At 38.0% G+C, this 19,936-nt stretch overlaps 1 protein-coding gene across 9 annotated transcripts in view; it reads right to left on the bottom strand.

Moving 5' to 3' along the window:
- The window catches only part of MAGI1 (membrane associated guanylate kinase, WW and PDZ domain containing 1), a 585,689-nt gene that overhangs the window by 60,545 nt on the left and 505,208 nt on the right, over positions 1 to 19,936 (bottom strand). For all 9 annotated transcript variants that reach the window (XM_063113324.1, XM_063113321.1, XM_063113319.1 and 6 more), the window contains exons 8-12: positions 19,163 to 19,220; positions 15,867 to 15,976; positions 13,824 to 13,916; positions 8,026 to 8,208; positions 6,866 to 7,486 (exon numbers count right to left, since the gene is read on the bottom strand). In XM_063113324.1, the coding sequence (XP_062969394.1) occupies positions 6,866 to 7,486; positions 8,026 to 8,208; positions 13,824 to 13,916; positions 15,867 to 15,976; positions 19,163 to 19,220 (1,065 nt within the window). The remainder of the gene's footprint in view (positions 1 to 6,865; positions 7,487 to 8,025; positions 8,209 to 13,823; positions 13,917 to 15,866; positions 15,977 to 19,162; positions 19,221 to 19,936) is intronic.

A 19,936-nucleotide genomic window follows, 5' to 3' on the forward strand; every position in this document is an offset into this window, starting at 1 on the left:
GAGAAGTGCCTACACTTGCAAAGAATTTAATAAACAGGACCTATTTTTATTACTGTCTGTATAAAAAGAAGTCCATTACTATGAAGTTGCCTTCAGTTCCCTATTTTTCTTCTATTCAAAGGTATAAAAATAAAGAGAAAGGATAAAATAAAGGATGTTCAACATCCATCTCCATTCTGAGGCTAAAATAATTAGAATCTCTAGAACTGTGTGTCACTTTCTGTGATGATGGAAATGTTCTCCATCCACACTGTCCCATACGGCAGCCACTAGCAACACGTGGCTACTGAGCACTTGGAATGGGACCAGTGCTCAGGAACTGAATGGAAAGGAACTGAATTTTAAATTTTATTTAATTTTAATTCATTAGATAGTGGCTACTTTAATAGATGCTGGAGAACATGCTCTTGGACCAACATGATTCACTGGCATGGTGCTCCGGTACCTTGGTCTGTAGACACGTTGACTCGTGCATTTACTTGTCCTTCAGAGCAGCCTGTGACAGAGGGCACAGGCTTTGCGGGCAAACAGACCTGGGCTCAGATTCAGGTTCTGTCATCTTTTAGCTGTGTGATTTTGGGGTGGACAATCTCCCGCTGCCTGGTTCCTTGGCTGTCGTGACAGTGCTCACACCTCAGAAAATTCTCTTGAGGATTAGCCTTTATGAAAACAAGGGGCCTGACGATAACTCATTTTTATTTTTATTCAATACACATGATTTTCTGAATACCTACAATGTGCCAGGCACTCTTTTAGGCAATGGGGATAAAGTGGTGATTGAGAACACGTCTGGGCTCACTCACAAGAAGCGTAAGTGGCATGAGGAAGAGGGAGGGAGCGGAAGCGACGGGTGGATGCTGTGTGGCCCCACGTGGAGTGGCAGAGCAGCCTTCTCGGATAAGAGGTCCTTCCCACAGAGGCCTGGAGGATGTGAGAGAGGGGGTCCTGAGGCTATCGGGAGAAGAAAAATACAGAGGGAAAAAGCAGGGCCCGGACAGGACTCTGGAGTCTACACAGTATGATGGGAAGCCACCATGACATGAGGAGTGCCTTGATCCAGTCTACTTTAAATCACTCTAGTCGGAGAACGGACAGGAGGACGCACTGAGACCTGTTGCGAGGCCACGGCAAGGCCAGTTGCCATATGAAAAATGGCAGAGGCTAGGGAACAGGTGGGATGTCAACTGAGTAGGTGTACTGAGAAGGGAGAACTGACAGAATCTGCTGATGTTAATGTACAGGACTCTCTCTGACACTCTTAGGATATCACTCCACAAGCACCCTGAATTCATTCCCCTTTCCAAGGCCCTGTAGCTCAATTTGAGACATTCTGCCAGTCAAACACCTAAGTGATGCAATTTGCAATTCATTCTCTAGTCCAAGACCAGAGGGCAAAACGAAGAGAGGCCTTGATCACCAGGGTTTAACTCTCTGGCACTCACAGTGGCTCTAATTATGATGGTTTTGCATCATTTCAGAGGGAAATAAAACACAGACACACACAAAGAAAAGTTAATGCTAATGCTATGCTTAGATAATGAGATTAGATATTGCTTTTCTGTTTGGATCAATGATGCTTTAATGAACTAAATATCATCAATACATTTTGATGAGAATTAAGTGGCATCAATTTGCCCATGGACTTCAGACTTGATTCATTCCTTTATACAGTCCTCAACAGAGTAATGCTGCAATTAGCTTGCCTATAAACCAAGAGGCTGTTTAGTATGGTGGTTAAGCATGCATCCTCTGGAGCCAGAATTCCTGGGTTCAAATATAAGCTTTACCATTACCTAGCCGTGTGATTTTGAGTAAAATCACTGAAACTCTCTGGACCTCAGCTTCCTCTTCTCCAAAATGGAGCTAAGACTGTACTTTTTTCTTTTTTTTTTTTGTACTAAAATGGAGCTAAGACTGTACATTTTTATGTAAAAATGTTTAGAACCTTGCCTGGCACATTGCAGAAATGTTATTGTTTTTATTATAAGTCCTACACATGCTTTCCCAACCAAAGCAGAAACGTCTCCTTTGCTTTATACGAAGCAAATTTAGCTCTGGGGTTTCAACAACTAGAACAAAACCAATTCTTTCATATTTTTTTTTCCCCTGGCATAGGAGCTAATAATCACTGCCTTCATTTCACAGAGGATCCTATTCAGAACCACACTGCAAATGAGTGGCAGCTCCAGTATGGTCACACCAGTGGGATATTAAGAGATTTACATATGTGTGCATGTGCATGTGTGTATGTGTATTGCTTGTATATGCACAGTAACATGCCTGGCACATAGTAAGTACTCAGTAAACGATAGTAGTAACATTATCATAACCAATACCATCACCATTTTCATACCTAATTTTTGCCTTTTTACTCTCATTATCATTTTTTTAGAGTCATAAAGTGTGACTAGAAAGCTATCTGATCAATGTTTTCTTTTCTTTATTTTTTGTGGCTGGCTGGTATGGGGATCCGAATCCTTGACCTTGGTGTTACAAAGCTGCGTTCTAACCAGCTGAGCTAACTAGCCAGCCTACTAGCCAGAGCTCTTTTATTTTTATTTATTTATTTTTTTTTATGATCAATTTTATATTGTGACTTGTGGATCAAGTTTAATTTATTCAGCTAGTATTTAGTGAGACCTTACCACATGCTAGGTTCCCCATGAGGTGCCAGGGATATAAGAGTAAAGCTGAACTCAGCCCAACCCTCCAAGAGCTCTAACATTTCATGACTTTACAATCTGACCCTAAAATTACTTAGTGACCTGACAAAAACATTCAGTGTATGGTTTGTGCAAACTGGAAAGCAAAACATCACTTCCATTACTGTCACAATCAGCAAAAGCCAGTGGGAGCTCGTGCTCAAAATGAGCATCTCCAACATCAAGTCCATACTTCTATTCTCCTCTGAAGTAGAGAATTATAGAATGTGGGAACTGAAACAGACCTTAGGGAAGACTGAGACGTCTGTTGCTTATAAAACTGACTTTAAAAAAAGAACATTACTCAGAAATGAAAATAATTTTTTAGCTTTTTAAAATTACTTTCCCTAAGTTGTATTTTGTAGAATCAAAACTAGAAGGAACCACGGGGGCAGGAACTTAACATAACTTGCAACACTGGTTGTACATCGGTATTACCGATGGCACTTGTAAAAAAAAAAAATACAGATGCCTAAACATCGCATACTGAGACTCAGATTCTATATGTCTCAGCTAGAGCCTTTTTTTAAAAAATAAAAATTAAAAGCTATCCCCACCCAATTGCTTCTGATATTAGGTAATATCAGTAAAATACCAGTGATTTATAACATGATGAATTCTACTATGTGAGGAATTGGCACAAATGCTACCTTATTTGATCTACATCATGCACGTGCAAGGCAAGTATTATTATTACTATTCCCATTTCTTTAGATGCCAAACTAATCTCAGAGAAGGTAAGTGACTTGTCTAAGGTCATAAAGCAAGTAAAGGCAGGATCTGGGATTCAAGCTTGCATCCCATCTCCAGAGTCTTACTGTCTTTTCTCTACACAACACTGAACTCATTCTTTGCATAAAATTAGAGCCAGAAGGGGTTGCCCAAAAGATTATCTAGTTTAAAACATCCATTTTTTGGATTAAAAAAGGATTATCAGGGCAGGAGTAGTAACCTGCTCAAGGGTATACCGCAGCTTAAGGGCAGAGTCTGAATGAGATGCCAGCTCTTGACACCCTCAGTTCAGCTCTCTTTCCAATACACACTTTCTCTCAAAAGCAAAATGTATGTTCTCCACTTTCATAAAGAATTGCTGAATCTTCTCTTGAACCAGAGTATTCTGACTCAACACAAAACTTTACCTTAAAGAGTGTCACACTTACACATAGGTGTGAATTAGCCAAATACACAAAATATTTTACACAGAGGGGCACAAGTATATATACTACCCACCGATAATATAATCCCATTTTTAAAAACAGTGAAAAACCTTTATGGGACAAATTCTATATCTTTTTTATATTAAGAAACAAAAACAACACAACTATTTAGACTCACACTGGTGTTAGCTAACAGGATTTCTGAATGCAAATACTATGTTAAAAATTAAAAAATAGAAAGCACTCCTGACTGGACAGCAGAGGGAGGAGGAAAGGACACAAGGACGGGAAGATTGGAGCCAGGCACAGGAAGGAGGAGCTGCCCTTTAAAAAACATGAATGATGGACCAGAGGGCAGGGAGATGTTTATGGAGAGGAGACTGGTAAACAAATCAATAATGGTCCCAGCTACCTGGGCCTGTGGATAAACAATGTCTCCCCTCCCCCCAACTCCAGGCCTGACCCAGGAAACTGTCTGACTCCAGAAATTTAAAAATGGTATTTCAACCTCTGCTTGATTTTCGGATGGGGGGACAGGAAGAAGGGGATAGACTAAAAATACTAGAAACTGAAATGTACTGGATCTTGCCAAGAGCAGATGTCAAAAATGAGCTTGGGAGATTAAGAATTAAAATAGATGCTACAAAGTAGCCAGTTCTGCCCAAAGTAGAAAAGACCTGTTCTTTAAAGCATAGAAAGCCTCATCCTCCAGATATGAATTCTTGAGAATCATGAAAGGTATGGATTTAATGAGTTTATCAATCTGCTTACCAGAAATGAGATTCATTAGGAAGAACCGGTGAAGTGGCCATTTACTTTCTCATATAACCTAGCTGCTGTCTTGTTCTTTCATCAAACCTTCTCATTACACCCGCACCACACAGGAGGGATGATTAAATGTCAGCCCTGATTCAAATAACTAATGTATGGCAGAAACAAATATATTTATATGCTTTCAAAAAAGATTAATAGTAGCTGGTGCTAGCCTGCCAACTGCAGATGTACACACTTGCTGTCCTATATATAAATCAAACATAAGGCATACGGTGTATTTTAAAGACTGCTGATGTTACAGTGATTTTAAATTACTCAGGTTCTGGAATAACCTATGTAGATATGTTGACTAATGTGGCAATATATTCTGAATCTCTCCATATGAATGTTATAAAATATAATAGCATTAACAAAAATGAAGGTCTTAGGAATTAAGAAGAGAGAAGTCAAACATTTGAAATCAAGGGGTATGTTTCTATAATCAGTTGATTTCCAGTTTAGGCAAATTCATTACAGTGTGGTTTCAGTACGTGTTGTAAGTTAGCAGATTATAATGAGACTTTATGTTTGGTCCCCGTAGAAGTGACTAATGGGACAGAAAACATCAACACATTGAAAACAGACAAGAAGGGGCAAAGTAGGCCACGGCACTGGACTGGAAATCACAGAGGTAGGGTAAACTTTGCAGTCCTACTGTGGGCTAGCACCTTCCTACCTCACAGGGAAGAGGTAAAGATCAGATGAGAAGTGTGAGCAGGGATGAAAGTGCTTTGTAAATCATCAATTTGTCTATAAGTGCCGGTATCATCATCATCATCCCCATCATTATCATCATCAGCATTCTTATGCTTAAGTTATTTCCTACTACATTTTGGCCACTGTTTAAAAACCAATTATCTCAGCAGTCAAGCAATCTAGGTACAAGAAGAGAAGTCAAAGTTATACTGAAGATATATTTTTAAAAATAAAATCTTCACCATGGCTTTTGTAACTTCTCAAGAAGGGTTGGCTGAGCGTTTTGATTCACACAGACACTTGCTCTGTATTTTGGATTTCCTTCCAACAACCCCAACCATTTTGATTGCAGAACAGGCAGCTTTATGACAGCACGAGACCATGGCTGCTGTGACGTAAATGAGCTCCTCTGTTGCAACAGAACCAAGGGGAAATGAAAGTCTTGTTCTAGATCTCTTTTCAGAGGGCCCGAAAATGTTGGGCATGAAATAAATCATGTTGGCAAGGATAAGGGGAACAACCAATTTCAGGGGGTGTAGGGGTTGCAGGCAGGGAGAAAGAAGGAAGCCTAATGTCTTAAGATTTAGAATATCCCAGTTCTCTGGGATCCTCAACTACTTCATTAAAATGTATGTTGAATGACCTTTTTAATATGATTGACAGAGCTTTTGTTCCTGCCAAGTATAAGTAATCATATATCCATTCATTTATTCCATACCTATGGACTCATGAATACCTAAAAGGAATCAGGTATTGTGTTCAATGCTAGGGATAACAGCTGTCAACATGTAGACATGGGCCCTGGCTATATGGAGCTTATATTCTAGTGAAAGAGAAAGAGTCAAAGAAAAATAAATAAATATACAAGAAAAATGCCTTGTGATAATAATGATCATAACAAAGCCTATAAAGAAATGGAGAGATGTGGCAGAGATCACATGGAGGTGTTGGGGAACTACTTTAGGTAAAGTGATCAGAGAAGCCCTCTCTCAAGAGGAGATCTGAATGAGACAGAGCAAGCCAAGCAAAGAGCTAAGGAAACAGCATTTCAGGCAGAGGGAACAGGAATAGCAAAGGCCCCGAGGCAGGAAAAGGGCATGAAGCATTAAAGGAACTTCAGAAAAGAAGCCAGCGAGAGGAGTGTGACATGAGGTTACAGGAGTGGCAGGGAACCACATTTTGCAGCTGGTGCAGGCCAGGTTCAGGAGACTTAAAAAATAAAGGTTTTAAAAAGTCACAGTCTGATTTATGTTTTAAAGTAGTACTCTAAATGCATATAACATAATGTAACATAATGTACAAACCATAAGCTTTATTCTAAAGAGGTTAGCATTTGGAGACATCAGTAGGCATTTTGAATACATTTCCAAACATTTAAATAAAAATGACCTTAAAAGAGCAGACATTTAAAAAGCCCCAAATAGTCTCCTGAAGACCAATTAATTAAGCAATGGATTGGGGGTTGAAAACATCAAAGAACAACACAAACCTACATACCTCCTCGTTGCACCAACAACGTGACCTCACTTCCCTTTGGACATTCAATCAGCATATCCACCACTTGGTTGTGAGTCAGAGCCTGCACGTTCTTCTTATTAACTTCCACTATAAGATCCCCTTCCTTCAGCCCTCGGCACCGTGGACTGTCAACAATCTGTTTCACTCTTTGGCCACCACCACCAGGACTGTCTGCGATAGTAAAACCAAAGCCCATTGGCCCTTTGACTATATGAACAGTTATGAGTTCCGGCTGAGTGGCTATGGAGGAAGCCAAAGAGACAGTGTCATTGGGATAACCATGGGAACCGTTTGAAGCCACGTCAGCAGGGCTGCTTGGCCGGGCATCCTTCATGCCGTTGACTTTGCCTGTTTTACTGCTGTGGCTAGCTGGCGAATCATAGGTCTCCTGCCCATTCACAATAATTGGTTCTTTATCCAAAATGGCCACTGAGGTCACTAAACTTGTATTGGGGTCATCTGGGTCAAAAGGCAATGGATAACCTCGGCAGAGTTCAAGGTCCACACTGGCACCGATGGGAATGGACTGGAAGATTTTCACAACTTGAGCATGTGTGTGTCCCAAAACACAGGTATCATTCACACTGACAATTACGTCCCCTGTAAAAGATAAAAGTGTGAGGGTTAAAAACACAGCACCCAAAAAAGTTAAATCAATATCATAACGTTCTACCAATATGAAGTGGAACCCAATTTGGGGGTGATACTATACGGTAGAAAGAGACGGATTCCATTACTTATTTTAACTTGTAATAAAGCATTCTTTCAGCATCTAGAGTCTTCTCTGCTAATGAGAATATAATCATCATTGAGAGAACGATGGAACTCTCTTCTAAAAAAAAAATTCTCACTGCAGAAATCCAAGTTTAGAATTCACTTATTCAAATATATCTACACTTTTAGAAAATTACTGCTCTACTGTACTCAATAGCACCCTAACAGTTTCCCAAAGTTAAAATGGCTTTAAGGGTTTTAATCTGTAGCAAGGGATGAATTTATGTAATGGAGGGATCTGGCTCATTCTAAAGGTGTTTAAAGGACATTTATAAACCTGTGAAATCATAACATTGTTAGGTCTTGTTTGGGTGCTGGGTAGAAGTCTCACCACGCAGAACCAGCTAAGGCCGTGTGCACTCTACCTGTTTCCATCTTGCCGTCCAACGCGGCAGGACCATCCAGGACCAAGCTCTTGATCTGGAGAAACTCATCAGGCTCATCCCCTCCAACGACTGTGAAGCCAAAGCCACGACTGCTTTTCCGCAGCTTCGTGTGAATGAACTTGCCTTTCAACTCAGAAGGGTTTCGTGTAAAAAAGGGTTTGCCTGGATTAAAACAAGAAAAGTACAAGGAACGTCACCATGAGTGAAAAGGTGAATTAAATAAGACATGAGACAACATGTACATAACTTTCCATGCTTGTATGGGGCCTTTGGCACATACATGTGTTAAGAAAGTCCTCTCTTGATTTTAGGAATAAGGGTGCTTCCAAGCCCCTTTGTCTAAGGTCTCAAGTCACCTCAATCACTTCCTTGGTTTCAGTTCATGTAGTTTGACAGCAATTGAGCTGCCATGAGCTGCTTTACAGAAAACGGAGTAAGTCTTGCTTTCTGTCTTTTATTTTGTTTTACTTTTTATTTTGTAATACAGCTTCTGATATTCTGCTTTGGGCTTGGCTTCCATTTGTAAAACCAACTGAGCAAAAATTTTAGTTTTAACTCAAACAGAAAACTCATGCTGAAAATACACAAATAATATCAGGAAACATATGATGGTCACAAAGAATAATTTAACAAAGATGCAGAATCACTATTTTCAAAATTAAGGGTCATAACTTTACTTTGAATGAAATCCTAGATTCAAACGATTTTTCTATGTATTTTCACCTTTTAACAATTTCTGACATAGCCAAAGCACTCCAGTAACATTAATTGTTTGAAAAAAGCTTAGGATACGTGGCTTAGGATATTTAAGGAAAACCACAAACCCCCCCAAAACCCCTAACTAAACTAACTACTTGCTAACAAGAGCTACACAGCTGAAAATTCAGATATTGTATTTAAAATGAATTAATAGATAAATAACTAAATGACTGTCAAACATGCTACCTAAGATTATACTGAGTTTTCCTGATATATTCACAAATAATATTTTGGGCACAAACCAAAAAGTTTCTTTTAGGTTTATTAGTTGGGCATTTCTCTGTAAATGAGAAACTCACTGGAATTTCTCTGGTTACCTCAAATAGTAAGCATAATTCCTTGAGCGAACTCTTTCATCTCTCCTAATGTCACTTCCTGTGTCCTGCCCTTGCCACAGATTCCCCATCTGCCCCATTTCTTTTCTATCAAAAATGTTATACAAAAAAATAAAAATAGAAAAAGGGAGAAAAAGAGGTCCCTACACACCCCTGCACTAGGAGCCTGGCACCAAGGAAGGGAAATTATTTTTGCTTAGCTATATCTAAAAAGTCTTAAAAGGTCTCTGGGCATGCATACAATTTTAAATTGCATATTTTAAAAGTTTCTGGCTCTTCAAAAGAAGGCTCTTTTAAATTGCCTGTAGTCAGAAGTCCGCTCACTAATCTCTTCTCTAGCACAGTCCCAAGGCTTATTGGAAGCTTGGCAAACTACAGCCCTGTCACCATGGCTAAAGAAAGACAAGGGAGTAGGATTTGCCATGCAAAGTTATCTGCCAAGGCACCAGGAACCAGGAGGCTGACCCATTATAGTGCCAAGGTCAAGAGTTCAGATCCCCATACAGGCCAGTTGCTGGGGGGGGGGTACCAAGAGGTCTGGGGAGACAGCTGCCAAGACAATCAACTGATGAAATATTGAATACAGGTGAGATAACCCCCAAAGTAAGGGGACAAATGACCTATGCTCCTGTGGCAGTGCCACCTAGGGAGTTCGGGGAGCTTGAAGAGAAACACATTTCAGTTACACAGAGATACCTACAGGTGTCACCTTCTCAGTGAGACCATCCCTGACCACCTTATTAAAAACTTCAACACCTCCTCCGACATTCCTGATCCCCCTTTCCTGCTCTATTTCTGTCCTTAGCATTTACCACCTTCCAACATAGTACACATCTTACTTATTGGTTTGGTTTTCTGTCTTGCTGTCCCTACCCTCATGCATGAGGGGCACTTCACGTGCACGCACATAAAACCACTAGAATGTAAGCTCCATGAGGATTTGTGTGTGTATATCCATTTCTAGAATACTGTCTGGTACATTCTATGTGCTCCAAACATTTTTGTTCAGTGAATGAATAAACAAAAGCACCAAGAAATGAGATTTAACATGTCTTTGAGAAGGCTCGAAAGAAGTGTTAGGGTGTTGGAGCTTTTCACTCTTATTCTAGACAAAGTTAGAAAACAGGAAAACGTGCCTGGCAGTGTATCTGATTTTTTTTTTTTAAGCCATTAGCATAATTTGTGCTTAGAATGTTTTCAATTTAATACAGACATGAGTAGAGCTTTGAAATTATGTGACTAACTTCCTTTTCCAATGCTTAACCAGGAAGGGAAGATCAGAGGGTTTCACATTTATGCACATTTTATTACTTTTTATGCATAGATGGGTCATTAGTTAATGTACTAGCTTTTGGAAAGAAATGCTTTTCTTCCCATAAGCAGTGGAATTTGGAGCTCTCTGCTGCAGCCCTGTGGTATACGCAATTTTCTGAGGTCCTAACCTCTGTGACTAGTCACCAGTTGTAAGACCTGGTTATGTATGAAAATCACCCAGGTAGCTTTTAAAAATGTATTCTTTCCTAGTTCCCGCTCTAGACTCACTGAAATCATAATCTTCTGGGTCTTAACCCAAAATGCTGCACTTGCACAACCTGTTTCCCTTAGGTGCCTGTTTCCCTGCCAGACTGGTGCTATTCTTGGCACTAGTATTTGAATACCCCAGACCAGTGCTATCCAACAGCACTTTCTGCAATGATGCAAATGCTTCATATCTGTACTGCCACATATGGCAGCCATGAGTTACACATAACTATCGAGCCCTTGGAACGTGGCTAATGGGACTGAGGAACTGAACATTTGCCTTTTTTTAAAAAAAACTGTAATTAGTTTAAATTTAAATAGCAACACATAACCAGTGGCATCCATACTGGAGACTTAAGACTAAGAAATGAGGTATCCCAGGAAAAAAACCAAAATAATGAAAATGTTTTAGACAGAAGTTAAACTATTCCTAATGAAAATCAGTGTTCAAAACTGTGCTCTTCTACTTACCCGCTGCGTGGCCTTCGGCAAGTTACTGAACCTCTCTCTGCCTGAGTGTCACATGTGTAAATGGAGGTAATGATGGTACCTACCTCACATAAGAGTTCTGAGGAATAACTGTGACAGAGAATGTAAGTAAAGTGCTTAGGGAGGTGCCTGGCACATAATAAAGCTCAATAAATGAGTTATTATTTTGATGGTGGTAGGGGTGGAGTAAGTACAGTGAGGGGGTAGCCGCAAAAATCTCTCTCCAAGCGTAAGCGTGAAGCTGGAGAGTTTTGTAGAGCACGTCTCTGAAATTACCACTTGCTGGGATCAGAAGTGTGCTCTTGAGCAGGGGAGAGTTTAGTTGAGAAGGGAACTTAGCAAAATTAATACCAAATGATCTAACCAAGTTAGCTATATAGTTTCTTTCTGATAATACTATCAACTTCAGATATCACACCAAACACTAGATATAGCTGATCAAGACGCGTAACCAGCAGCCAGGTAATCCAGAGTCAGAACAAATGAGACTAAAGTCTAAGTTAATGTTATTGCAATCGCAGCTTGAAGTCAAAGGGTATGGACTGTAACTGGTTTCTTTGGTATCAATTATATTCCAAAAATTATAATGATGCTTGAAAGATGAAGATAACATGGAGACTACAAAGTACAAGTGTTGTAAGAATAAGTGAGTTGATAGCAGTGAGAGTCCTGACTACTATCAGATCCAAGAGGCCTAAAAAAAAAAAAAAAAAAAGTCTAGAAGGAAGAAGAGCAAGAATCTGAGATGAAGTTTCTAATACAGATAAATACCATCTGGACTTTTAGCTGGTGCACTAAGCATTTGGCATCCCAAACCTGAACCTTTAAAGCTTTAATTTATTTAATCTCTAACACAATTCTTTAAGGAAGCCTGGTTGTCTATCACATAAGTATGTGTAGATGGATGGATGAATAAGTGGGTGGATGGATGGAGGGGTAGATGGATGGATGGATGGAGGGGTGTATATGTATTCTGTTCCACTCAATAATAACTTCAGCAGAAACTAGATATCAAGAAATTATGCCTGGTTTGAGGTTATCACAGAGTGGGAAAAAATAAAATAAAATCAACAAACCCATACCTCATGCCTCCATGCGATTTAAAGTCTCATGAGGAAACTATTGTTAAATAATGTAACACAAGTGAACACTAATGTAACTGTTCAGGTCTATAAACAAGAAGTACTGGATTGTTAAGAACGATTATGCAGGAGAATCTAGCAAGACCTGAGATAAGCGGGAGTTAGCAAAGTAAAGAGTGGAGGAAAAGACAACCACAAATAGAGGGAATAGCCTATGGAAAGGCTCGGAAGTGGTCCACAACTTGCAGGTTCAAAAAACTGAAAAGAGCTGGTGTAGCTAGCTTACTGTGAGAAAGGAGGAGTTAGGATGACAAGAGCCTGCAGAGGAATTTTATAGTTAAAAAATACTGAGGAGGCCACAGTCACGTTGATATTAATTTATGTTATTATCTACTATGTTCTATCTTTAATTAAAGCCATTATCACCTTAAAAAGTGTATCCACGCCAGAAGAAATTATTTTACATAAACTGATATTAATACCAATCTCATGACAATGTCAGCTAGCAGAAAAACTCTTTCTTATAAAAATTATATTATGAAAATTATAATGGAGGAACCAAAATTAGAGAAAAGAGTTCTTCTACTTATCTTTTTATATCTGACACAATTATATATATATTTAAAAATGTAGAGAGGAAGATAAATTTTATGGTTATTTTAATGGTCAGTACCACAAACATCCCCAACTCTACCAAACGTGATTCTTGTTCTATTTTTCTTATTAAAAAAAAAAAATTAAACAAAAAAACCAAAAACCTTTCCATATCATTTAAGAGTAATGAGGTCTGAATGTAGCAAGGTTCTGGGGCTTCTAATTTTCAAGAAAGAATGTCTCTAGGGGGCTCACACTATCGGTGAACATAAATAAGCAAGACCCAGTAAAACGTTTGAAAACGTGCATAAATGCCAAAACTGTGGCAAGAATAGGGGATAAGAACTTAAAACATAATAATATCAAAGCATTTACATGTACAGGAAAATCTCAGTCAAAAAGCAAATATGTTGACTATAATCTTGATATATCTAATGCTGCTGAGTTTTGAATTTATCTTATTTTAACACAGTATTAAAATATCTGCAGGCTGTAAATCAGTGATTCCCAACTCTGGGATGGTTTTGCCCCATAGGGGCACTGGGCAATGTCTGGGGACATTTTTGGTTGTCACAACAGGGGGTGGGAGGTAGGCTGTGTGTGCTACTGCATACAGTGGACAGAGAACAGGGATGCTGCTAAACAGGACAGCCCCCCTCCCCAACAACAAAGAATGTGCCCAGGATGGCCCCCCACAACAAAGAATGACCTAGCCAAAAATGTCAATAGTGCTGAGGTTAAGACACCCTGGTTTTTAAATGATCATTTAACAAGTAGTCATTATTTTTAGAGTGTTTGAAGAAATTTATTCAGAAATGTTTCTAATTTTTTTTTTTGACAAGTCTGATTAACAATACATTGAGAACGGCTTTCATTATTTATGATTTCTCACTCTCAAAGGAATGACTTGAGAGTTACAAGATTCAGCTTTCAAAACAACCTTTAAAAACTTAGACTTTTGAGCTAAAACCATGATGTAATTATAAAAACACTTTACCCTGAAGTGGAGCTTCTCTGGCCGGCTCCGGATTGCTTGGGGGGTGGTTTGAAGTAACAGGAGGCACAAGGGATGAATGATCTTCTGTCCATTCTACAAGAAAAAGACACAATTTCCTGTTTTTCCTTCAAATGGCTCATTGACTTCATGAGTCACCTTCTTCTTAATAATACCAAACCAATAAAACCAAGGGCAGATAGCTTAGATTAAAAAGAAATTGGTATCTGACCTCACTCTATCAAGATCTCTTTCTCTTGTCTAACACATTTGGGGAAAAACTACTGTGATATAACCAATTAAAAACTCCAGTTTTCTGGCTGGAGAGTACAAAGTGAGATCAAGTAAAAAATATCAGAAAAGGTATAGAGTCACCTAAAGTCAGCCCTGTAAGGGAGAAAATTCTCTAATGCAATTGAGACACAGGCTGGGCTGCTGCAGCCTGCTTGTCTTGGGTGGTGAGGTGGACGAAGGTGAATTTCAGCAGTTTGCTAAGGGGTTATCTTGTGTCATCTCTAAAATCAAATTGAGACCCATTACCAATATGCCTTGATCCCAACTATAGACCTATTCGCTTAGGAAGCCCCAAAGTAACTCACAGCTAGTGACCCTTGGGATGTATCCCTGAGTTACCTTCTATCTCTGTTAACATATTCGATTGCACACTCCCATTCCCCAAACTGTAATTTCTAACACTACCAAGTTTCACCAGTTCATGAAAAATAATTTTAAAATGTTCTTTTTAAATACCAAAGAGATTAAGGTAGAGAAGAGAACTTTTTAGATGGGCAAATATGCACAGACACACACACACTTTCTCTTTAAATTATCTGGTCCAGAGCAGTAGTTGGCAAATTACGGCCCATTGGCCAAATTGGGGCCCAATGCCTTTTACATTTTTAAATGGTGGGCAAAAAGAATATTTTGTGACGCATGAGAATTACATCAAGTTCAAATTACAGTGCCTATTAATAAAGTTTTACTGGGACACAGCTATGCCTATTCATTTATATATTATCTATAGCTGTTTTCATACAATGGCAGAGGTGAGTAGTTGTGACAGTGTATGAATTGCAAAGCTTAAAATATTTACTATCTGGCCATTTACAGAAAGTCTGCCAACCTATAGTTTAAGGTCTATATTTATTATATTCAATTTTTTAGTAACAGAAGTGTTACACTTCATATTTATATATTTGATATTTACATATTATATTGAGGGGGTATTAAGCCTATTATTTTATAAGACCACAAAGAAAAACTGCGAAAAACCTAAATATCTATTAATAAATAGATGGCTAAATAAAGTGGAGACATTCATAAAATGGAACATTTTGCAGCCATTAAAAATTATAAGATAAATTTATATTAACCAATTTTGAAATATGTGCAAATAAAAAGTGAGAAAAAACAGGTCTCACATATACACACAAAATATATATTTTATATATATATATATAAAATTATGATCTGATTTTTGTTAGAATATGCATATTTATAAGTCCCTAGAAAATTTATATACAGTGTTTATCTCTGAGAATGGGATGGGGATGAGCAGGGGAGAATTAAATGTTCTGCATTCCAGAACTATTTGTAATTTTACAAAGAGCATGAGTTAATCTGTAATTTTTAGAAAGCACTCAAAATTACCAGCTCTTTCTGATTCTTACACACAATGCTCCTAAAATTAAAAGTTAGTTTCGTGCCCAGTAACTCTGCTTAGGGTAAAAATGCTGAATGTGGTTTGGATTTAAACATCAGCTGGGAGGCAGATCCCGCTGAGGCGAGAGAATTCTTTCAGCGTTGGAATGTTCTCTAATCATGCTTCTTTCTACATTAAATGGAGATTTGGGTGCCTTTGAATGGGACCCCTGCTTCGGCCCTCTAGGCGGGTGCAGAGGAAACCAGCAGAAGCTCTATATTCCTCTCCCTAGGACATCAAGTCCTCAGCACGGCAGAATGCCTTGATCACTGAGGCCAGCTCTGACCACACGGGGGTGTCAGTGCCCAGGCTTTGCCCCACAGTCCCCGAGGGAAGAGGCCAACCTTCTGGCTGCGGCTGTGGCTGCTGCTGCTGCTGCTGCTGCTGCTGAAGCTGCTTCTTCCTTTTGGCTTCTAGAACTGGGTTCTCATATTGTGTCTTCCTGTTGATGTGGCTGGGGAGGAAGGTCAATAGTATTCAACATTTTATTCCATCATCAAAATGCCAATCCGGCCAAGTCCCCTTGATTAAAACTGAGCAAGGCAGTGGTCTGAGATGCTGACCCTCGTGTCAAAACGCACAGTTAGGAAGAGGAAATAAAAATGAAAAGTCGCGATTACTGACAGCTTATATGTAACCAAGTATTGTGCTACCAGTTTCACATGCATTTTAAAACCCTTACTAAATGCCGGGAGGTAAGTCCTATTTTTATTCATATTTTATGGATAAGGAAAGTAAATTTCTGAGCTAAGTAATAATTCACCTAACATAACAGCTAGCAAGCAGCAAACAGGCATGCAAGCTCAGGTCTGTGTGCTTTTCAAATCAGTTACAAATTTTTTATTTGATTAAAAAAATTTTTTGCAAAGCTGTATTTGTACTTTTTTGTCTTAAAGGCACCTTTCATTTTCTAGCTATTGCTTTCTTGATATCTGTTTTGTTTTTAAAAGCCTAAATGTTCAATGGAAATAATTCAGTACTGAGAATTAAAATATTTTTCAATTCATATTTGAAGAGCCAGGTTTTCTTACATTCAGATTTTAATAAACTAGAATGATAGTCTTTAAAACAAGCATGCTAGCCTATAATGAATATTGTGTACACAGTAACTTAAACATTTGAAACTATTATACTGTAAAAGCAAGCAGCACAACACTCATCATGCTCATCATCATCTGTGTACACTACCTCCAAAAATGAAATACAAAATAGTAAAAGTGCACCTATGGTTATATATATGTGTGTACTTTTTTTCTAGATATCCCTACAATATATATAAATATATTTATAAAATATATATACATTTTAGACATTTTCAAATAAATCTTTACCATTATCTTCAAAAGAAATTTGCAGCAAGAATACTAAAGGAATAAAAGTCAGATAAAAAATTTCTCACAAAGTTCATTATCAGAGATGCAGCTCAATTTCCCCCGTTAGTCAAAACTAAAATGATTATAAAAGCTAAATACTTTGCATAACTAATTATCTGTTTAAAGGCAAAAAATGCTAAATTTGTTCAATAGAAAAATATTGAACACCTCCTGCTAATTCCCAGGATTTTAACCATTGCCTCTCCCCAAATGTCCAAGGTATCACCTGACAGGGGAAGTTGGTTTAATTCAACAAGAGTAGACTATGGAATGATTGAAAAATGAGATTAAAGTGGATATGTGACACTGTCTGTAACATGCAATGCCAGAACTGCTGTGTAACTTTCTACAGTCAGGCTCACAGAATCATAAGCATTTGCCCAAACAATAAAGTTAAAAGAAGGACTCCACTAACATCTGTCAACTACTGTGATCAACAGACATAGAGGAAGGATTAAAAGTATAGGCCTTAGGCAAAGAGACTCCAAATATAGCTAACCTAAGCAGATGTGATGTGTTCAAAGTGACAAAGACCCAGGCCCTTTAGATGGCTACAGAACTAATGAGATCATGGCAAAAACAAAAATACACACACATATACATACATATGAATGCATGCAATATGGTTTTTTGTCATGGCCTTATTTAGTGTGTATGCATATGTATGTATACATATTATTTACACACTACACAAATATCACACAAGCATACAAATATTCATATATGTGTGTGTGTGTGTGTGTGTGTGTGTGTGTGTGTATATATTTAGAATCAAAATAACATCTCATTAAAAGTTTGGGAACATACCTATTATGTGATTTAGAACTCTAAAATTTTTTAAAGACAGGCTTTATTTTTTACAAGCAGGCTTGTCAAATAGAATGGACAGATTGATTACCCTTAATTCACATTAAAGGCCTACTTGTTTCTTTCCTAATTCTTGTAGGCAATTTCATTCTAAAAATCAGCCTACAGTTAAAATGCAGGTGGATCTGAAAAGACAGAGAAAGAACTATGTAGTAAGATAACAACTCATCCCTCAAACCAACTCTCTTTATCCATTAAAGCTGTTGTTGCCTGTTCCTTTTCACTCTTAATGCACAAACTAGTTGAGGGACAATGCAAAATAAGCCCCAAATAGTTGAAACCCCACAGTACATCTGTGACAAAGATGATCTCTGGGGCACACAAGGAAATTTATTTCATGAGGATCAGAGAAACAGCCAAGCTTGCCTCTCTGATGTCCCAAATTGTCAATCCTTCTTGTTAGGTAAAGAGGAGGCAGTATTAGTATTGGCCAAGGACATTTGTTATATTGAACTCATAATTTTTTATAATAAGATGCTGGGCATTTTATGACCTAGGATGTTTGCATCATATGTTCATATCACCAGGGTATTAAACAAATGACTTTTCATCACCAACAGCATGAGGGAGAGAAAGAATGCCAGTTATCTTCATTGTAGCAGGTGGGATTATGATTTTACAATGTTTATATGGCATTTGCTATTTAGTTAGCTATTTCTCATCTTTCTCAGAGGAAATGATATGAAGCATATTTTTCCAATGTTCTGTCTCTTGGGTTTCCTTTTTTATTTTATTTCATATCAATCGATGGTTCAGATGAAAGGACAAACTGTGTGTTCATACTGGAATAAGGCACACAATAAATATGTTAGGAAGAGGATTTGAGACTTTTAGAAAAGGAAAACAAAAGCCACATGTATGCTTCTCAGGTAAGGGACAAGCAAAGAGGCACACAAAGTATTGCAACTTATGTCCTTCTTAGTCTTGGCAATGTTTCATAAATTACTGAGATTTGTCTGATCCTTTTAGAATTTCTGAATAAGTGATTACTAAGACATTCAGACCTGGGCAGGGCAAAAAGTTGGCAAAACAGATACTCCTCCTAAAGATAAATGACTCCTATTCATCTGTTCTAATGAATCCTTGCTTTTCTCATTCATTCATTCAGCTACTTATTAAGTACCTGCCATTTCCAGGGTTACGTTGGGCCTTGGTGATACGCTGGTAAACAAAAGAGGGATCCTGCTCTCATGAAATTAACAACATGATTTACTACCTTCAGATTTGCTAAATATTTTCTCATTCATTAAAATACACATATGTATTTTCATTATAAAATTAATATTGTTATTTTTGTTATTTAGTTTGTACTTTATAAGGATGGGAAGCACTGTTTAGCATAAACGTACGCTATCACAGAGGGGTACATACTAATGCGTGGATAGCGAATCGGTACTTACTCTACATAGTAGATACCATAGACAGGGTCTTCAATCTTTTCCCACCCAGCGGGCAGTTCTGAAAAATAAAAGAATGTTTAGAGCAAGAAGAATATATTCTTGAAGAGCCTGGGGATTATCAACAACTCAGGCAAAAAGAGAAAGACTCATAAAAATGCCTTAAATCCAATTAAAACCACGTATCCTAGTGAAAAAGATATTCATTACTTTTATTTTATCATTGTATTATTCTACATGAATAGCAATTCTTTATTTACCAGTATTTTACTGAAGAAGATAAAACTTAATAAAATGTAGTCCCAGCTGCCTTTATTTTAAGTCAATGATTAAATTAGATTTTAATGGAAATATAGTTAAAACTTGCCTTTAATGCCTGGTTCCTACCTTAAATATTCATAATTTTCTCATTTTGTTTCTAAACTACCTCACCACACAAGCAAAAATGGATGAAAATTAATGTTTCTTTTCATTTTCAATGTTCTCCCTGGAATAAAATAAAATCTGCATCTTAATTTCTTCTTGTTCCTAATTAAAATGCTACATAACCACATGAAGTTGGATTTTTGAATAGCAAGCACCTATCACTTAATTGCTATATTTGGACCAGCCCATCTTCTCCAGCACTTCACCTATGAAAGCAGGTCCTGCTCGCCTGCTCAGTATCTTTAGGGGAAGATTTTATTCCTTTAAATGTGGTGGTAAAGTGGCATTAGGAGACATATGTTCCTTTCTGAAAACTCAACCACGCTCTACTGGACTTTACTTCGTAAGGTT

The sequence above is a fragment of the Cynocephalus volans genome, chromosome 11, assembly GCF_027409185.1.
Source record: "Cynocephalus volans isolate mCynVol1 chromosome 11, mCynVol1.pri, whole genome shotgun sequence".
NCBI lineage: Eukaryota > Metazoa > Chordata > Mammalia > Dermoptera > Cynocephalidae > Cynocephalus > Cynocephalus volans.